General features: G+C 38.9%; 1 protein-coding gene across 1 annotated transcript in view; it reads left to right on the top strand.

The window, feature by feature from the left end:
* Nucleotides 1–1217: 1217 nt before the first annotated feature.
* The window catches only part of COL9A1 (collagen type IX alpha 1 chain), a 187484-nt gene continuing 182701 nt past the window's right edge, over nt 1218–6000 (top strand). Inside the window, exons 1-4 of the mRNA XM_056563580.1 lie at nt 1218–1231; nt 1478–1551; nt 2806–2883; nt 4659–4791. Coding sequence (XP_056419555.1) covers nt 1218–1231; nt 1478–1551; nt 2806–2883; nt 4659–4791 — 299 coding nt within the window. The remainder of the gene's footprint in view (nt 1232–1477; nt 1552–2805; nt 2884–4658; nt 4792–6000) is intronic.

The following is a 6000-nucleotide window of genomic DNA, read 5'->3' as shown; positions in this document are numbered from 1 at the left end:
ATTCACTTAGAGTATTCCAAAAGAGTATAAGAATAAGAGTGTCTTCGACACTTGAAACGTGTCACATGTCCTCTGTACTGCTCTGTACTATGTATCACGTTGTGAAATAAAACATTGAGGACTTTACTTCTGTCTCGCAAAAGTGCTGGTAGTTTTGTGCTTATTTTCTAAAAAGAGTGTCTATTCAAATGGTAGAATTTCAGCATGCGGATTCTGCCTCAAATTAAAGTCTAACAGACTTCTATGGGATTCCGCACTCCCATTCACACTTCTGAATTTCAACGTATGGATTCTGCACCGATTCCGCATCAATTCAGCACCAATTCTGCAATAAATCTGCACAAGTCAGAAACCACCCAAATGAATGTGGAAGTGGAATTGGTGTGGATGTGTGAATATTCTGGCGTGTGACCCTCAGTCTCCACACTGCATAAAAGCAATGGGAATTGTGGAAATGTGTATGCAACAGGACACAGTGAGAGTTGGGCCATGTTCACACGGTTGAAAATGTCCAGCACATTTGAATGTTCTGGCGGGCGATAGTACCGTTCAGAAATACGTTGTCTCTCCGCAGAAAGAATTGACATGTCTATTCTTTCTGCAGGTGTCATAATCGGTATTTCTGCAGAAGACATTCTGCAGAATTTCTGCTGTGTGCACAGTGCAGCAGAATCCAATTGAAATCAATGGTACTCTGCTGCAACGTACTAATTTTAAAGTCTGAAATAACTTTTAAATTGCTTAATTATTTGGACGCTGAGACTATTCTTCTTTGTTGTAAAAATATTATGTTTCTTGGTATTTTCTTCTAAAATAAAATAAATCTAGTGCGTGGCTTCTGGTATTAGATGCTCTTGGCTGCACAATTACAACAATCCTTTCTGATTCAGGTTTGACTGTATGAAGACTGGCGCTGCAGACAGACCAGTGACAATATGTTAGGACAGTAAAGGAACAGCCCATATTCCCAGGATTCTGAGCCCACCTTTCACAGTAACTCTTTACTCTGCAGACCCCTGGCTGAGCCTCCTGAACGGCACAAGCTGTACCCTGTACATATGCTGATAGCTGCAGAGGTGGAGCCCAGGACAAGCCAAACTCTTTCTTATTGGCCTAGAAATACTTAAGAATTATACTCCCTATAAATAATTAGACTCCTTCTGAAAAATCTCAGTGCCCACGGATAGCAGGGAGCTCATGCCAATGAGTAAGGAACCATGAAGGGCATCTGGTAAGTACAATCCTGCTGTAACAGCATGGAATAGTAAGTCGTTCTTTTACCTCTACAGTAAGTAACAACTATGTGTGATATTGACTGAAAACATTTGCTACAACTTGTAAACAATTGCGCTGGGTGGGTCGGACTGCGGGAGCTTTCTATAATTTTGAACTGGTCTGCATTACATCCTATATGTACAAATATTTTGGATAGATATTTTCTATTGTCAAAAATTAAACAACATTTTTTTTTAAACAGGAATTTTCCATTCGCCTTGTACTCAATAAGCTTCATGGGAAGTCTGGTATATGGCACAATTGAACACTATACAAGTAAGTGCTATATGTTATCTATAGCCAGTGATTTAATGAACTCATCATGATAGATACAAGACATAGATAGATAATAGACAAACAGAATATCATTTAAAAACCTGACTTGAGATAATATGCAAATTGAGATTTTATATATATATATATATATATATATATATATATATATATATATATATTTATTTTAGATAGCTTAAGATAGATTGATTGATATAGATACATAAGACAATAGATGAATAGATACTGTAGATATATTATACAGATGAATGGATGGATGGTCAATAGGGGCAGTTCATGTCAGGTAGATATTATCAAAAAGTTATTATAAAAAATATTATAGAAGCTGAAACTTTTTTCACACCTCCATTAGATCTGAATTGCAATACTTGTCCTAATAGGTGAATGTTGTCTTGTAAGTTACAAGTCGTCTTGCCAATCTCTTCGGTTAATAACAGTCCTCACTTACAAGGTGGGGCTGGATAATATTGGCATCAATTGCCCTTTGATCCTAGATGGCTGGCTTGCAGCCAAATAGCTATAATTGCAGATACAGTACATGTTACATTGGGACTGAAAGGCGTTTTTGCACTTCTAATGTTGTTTAAAGGAAAGACCTGTACAGACTGGGCCACTGTGTGAAAAAAGGAGCTCTCTGTGTAAAAGTGGGTGCTCTGCCCAGAGGCCACATCTCAAACCCCTGTACTCACAAACCAGACCTGAGCAACATTTTCCAAAATGTTCATATTGAACTCGTTTGTAAAGAAAAATGTTTATTTTTCCTGCACACAGCGAGTGCTTTCAGTAAAGCAGACCATGCGTGTTTAGATTAAGGTGGTCTTCTATTTGATCTCCCCTCTCTACTTCTTGTAAATGTCAATAAACCACAACCTGCCTGCAGCAAAGCCACAGTCCCCGTAGACATTCCTTCCAATAATGAAGATGGGGGTTACTCACTGAAGGGTGGCCTCTCCCCGTACAGTCTATGCCTACTGTAATGGATGTGGTTACAGTATGATTTCTACAAGACTTGTCCTTCTATCAGACAGTCTGGAGAACCAATGTCACAGTTCCACAGCCCAGATTTTATTTGTATTACAACTTTGCATCACATTCATATTGATAGCAGCAAATAACTCAATGTAACTTATAATACACATCATCCCGACTTACACCCAGCCTTTAAATACCTCATAGGAGTTGTTACTTAGGTGCAGGGTTTTTATAACTAATGTCAATATTGTGTTTGTTTTTTAGGATTTCCATTCAGCTTAAAATTCAACAATGTCCAGCACAAATGTCCACCCATCAATGGTGGACAGGATGACCTACCAGGTAAACAGAACCGTGACAACTTGCCAAGATAACTCATACACCATAATATACTGAATGAATGGACATAGACATTAGTTGTTAATAGGCAGAGTTGCTGCAAACAAACTTCTTTTGGGGAATGTCATATGTTATGTTATAATATCAGGAGAAAGATTCCTTTACCAATTTGTAAGGGGCACAAGTTTAAGGGCAGTGATTAACCCCTGCAGACTGCTGTTCGTGCAAGGGATATAGCAGTAAGGTGACGGCACAGCAATAATTTGACAAACACAATCCTTGCAGTTAAACTCAAGCAGGCTTTACTCAGAATACTTATATAAATACCAGTAATATTTATAAAAAATACACAGAGCTTGGCAGTTCCCAGTCAGAGGCACAGTCCTTTAAATAACAGTCCCAAGCTGGAGCTTTTGAAGTTGCATACAGTTGCCACTTAATCTCTATCTGTTTAGTTAGGTGCATGAATAACACACTTGCGGGCCCCACTTCAGTGCACAACACTCCGTAGTCAACAACTCGATCACCAGCACTACTAACATGGATGGTACTGATGATCTACTCCTTGCCTAGGAGTCTTCTGGCCTAGATGTCTTTCCAGCTGCTGTTGTTATTACCACTGCCTTTGCTACCACTTTTGGGAAACTCATGGCACACTCTTACTGCTTGGCCCTGTAAGTCAATTCAGGCTTTTCCTACAGCCACAGCTCATTCTCAGTGTTAGGCTTCTTTCACAGTATATATTATTAATCTGTTATTAAACATCCGTCTTCTGCATTGTATAATTAAAAAACGGATGTATAATAATGGATGAAATAACGAGTGCTGATGGCTGAATAACGTCTGTCAAAATAACAGGCATATTCATCCGTTAAGACCCATTAAGACCCGTTATAACATCCATCATGTACCATTGTTTTATGGCCGTTTTAACACCTCAGACTCCCGCAGCCGGGACTACTACTACTCCCATAGACTTGCATTGAGGGGGCATGGTCATGACGTCACGAGCTCCCAGCGCTGCACCCGATGCTCTAAACGAATGCCGGGTGCAGCAAGGAGATCGCGGGGGGTCCAACTGCTGGGAAGGGGATAATATGTCTAGGGGCAGAATACCTCTTTAAACAGATTGTCACACACAGGTTAATACATTAGAAACATAGCAGTAAACGGTATGAAAGCCACTTGTAGTGGATGTTTCCAAACTTTGCTAGCTGTTTCTGCGATAAATAAGTCCACTTATGCAGTGGCATTTCTATTCCCTACAATGACTACAATACTAATCATTCGGGAGTTGGGAAAAGTTGGGTAGTTGAACCAAACAAATTCTCAGACTGGTTCATTTGAACCAAACAAATTCTCAGACCATAGGGTGAAGGTGTATGTATTCAGTAAACCTCAGATATTTTTTACTTTGAGCTGCACACACATTGTTTTCTTCAAAAGTTGGGTAGTAACCAATATTTAGGAGCAGTTGTGTTTATATTTGTTTCCATTTTATCTTTTCAAATACAAATATAAAATAACTGTTTTCCTTATTTGTAACCATGAATAGCTAAAGTACAAATAAACATATCTGGACATGTTGCTATCGTTGGTTGTTTAAATCAATGTGTGACACATAAATACACTGCAAACTTGCCATTTCCTGGAAGTACACCACAGTTTATATTTGTTTCTGTTTAGTAGACTAGCATTGCAAGCAAGTACCTATTTACCTCCGTGAGAGTTGTTTATCTCCTCCTCTATAAACATGAACGTCTCATTTCCTTTTGTAGGCTTTGATCTGATTTCCAAGTTTCAGATTGACAGAGCTGCCTCTGTCGGAGCTATACAGACTGTCGTGGGGACATCACCATTCCAAGTGGCCTATCAGTTGGGAACAAATGTTGACTTCAGGATTCTGACCAGGTGCGTTACCTGCAGATCAGTTGTGCGCGCATATACTCTGTGATCTTTTTAGGATGTATGACAAGGATGAATAGATGTAAATGGTTGTTTATCCCATTAGTACTGTATGTGGCCGCACTTTAATTAGTTTCCTGCTTATCTAGACTACTTTGATTATGGTTAAAGCAATTTTGTGGATAAAAGGGTAATGTAAACAATACAATAAAGCAAATTCAAGAGTGTATAATGTTCAGGATCAAGTCATTAATGGGATTTGATAGACAATTGGATTTGATGACAAAGACATTTCTATTCTTTTTTTTTTCCTTCCCATATTCATTTCCAAAATATTAGCATTTAGCTCCCCCTTGTGATAGAAGATAGGCAGTGCAGGCGCTGTTCTAATACAGTGGTGCTGAAATATACAGGATAGATATGCATTTAAAATCCTACTTGTGCAATTCTTCTTCTTCTTCATAATAATAATAATAATAATAATAATAATAATAATATTTCAGTTGTGATTAGCAGTACAATCAACGCTGTAGTTTGGAACAAACTAGGAAGGTGTATAAAATGGGACGAATTGCACAATTGTTGAATGCACGCTAAACTGTTAGGGTGCATACATATGTGCCAGTTTGATGCAGTTTTTCTAATGTACTTTTTAAAGGCAAACCTATATGTATTGTCACCTCCTGACTCTCAGGAAGGAAGGATCAGGCTTGTTGACTTTGAACCTTCAATCCATTTGTTCTCCCTGGAGAAAAGCTTGCTGCTTAGCTGTGGCTTATTCCCCTATTCCCACTGAAAACACACGCATGCTTGGCTGAGCACATATGTGTATGGGGAGTACACAAGGAATAGTTGTTGGGAGTATGATCCTTCTGAGACCGTTATTAAAAGTGTTCAGGCATCTTAAAGTATCAATTTCATTTAACAACACATTTGACATGTCACAGAGGCATCTGAAAAGTTTTGGGGTCTGGGTGATTAGAATGAGCAGGGAGAAGTGCCTAGCGGTATTCTCCACTCCCGACTCACTGTGTTCTTTATCCAGTTGCATTAGACAGGCTCCATTTTAAGATTATAGAGCCTGTCTGGTGCGACTAGACAAGATTACAGTGAGCTTGGAAGTGGAGTGCTTCTCCTACCCCATTCTAGCGATCAGTAGAGGTATGAACCCTCAGGCTCCAACCAATCAAAACTTTTGACATCACACTTTAACAT

The sequence above is a fragment of the Hyla sarda genome, chromosome 3, assembly GCF_029499605.1.
Source record: "Hyla sarda isolate aHylSar1 chromosome 3, aHylSar1.hap1, whole genome shotgun sequence".
In the NCBI taxonomy this organism is placed as follows: Eukaryota; Metazoa; Chordata; class Amphibia; order Anura; family Hylidae; genus Hyla; species Hyla sarda.
Note: the sequence above shows the minus strand (reverse complement) of the source record. Positions and strands in the feature narration are given on the sequence as shown.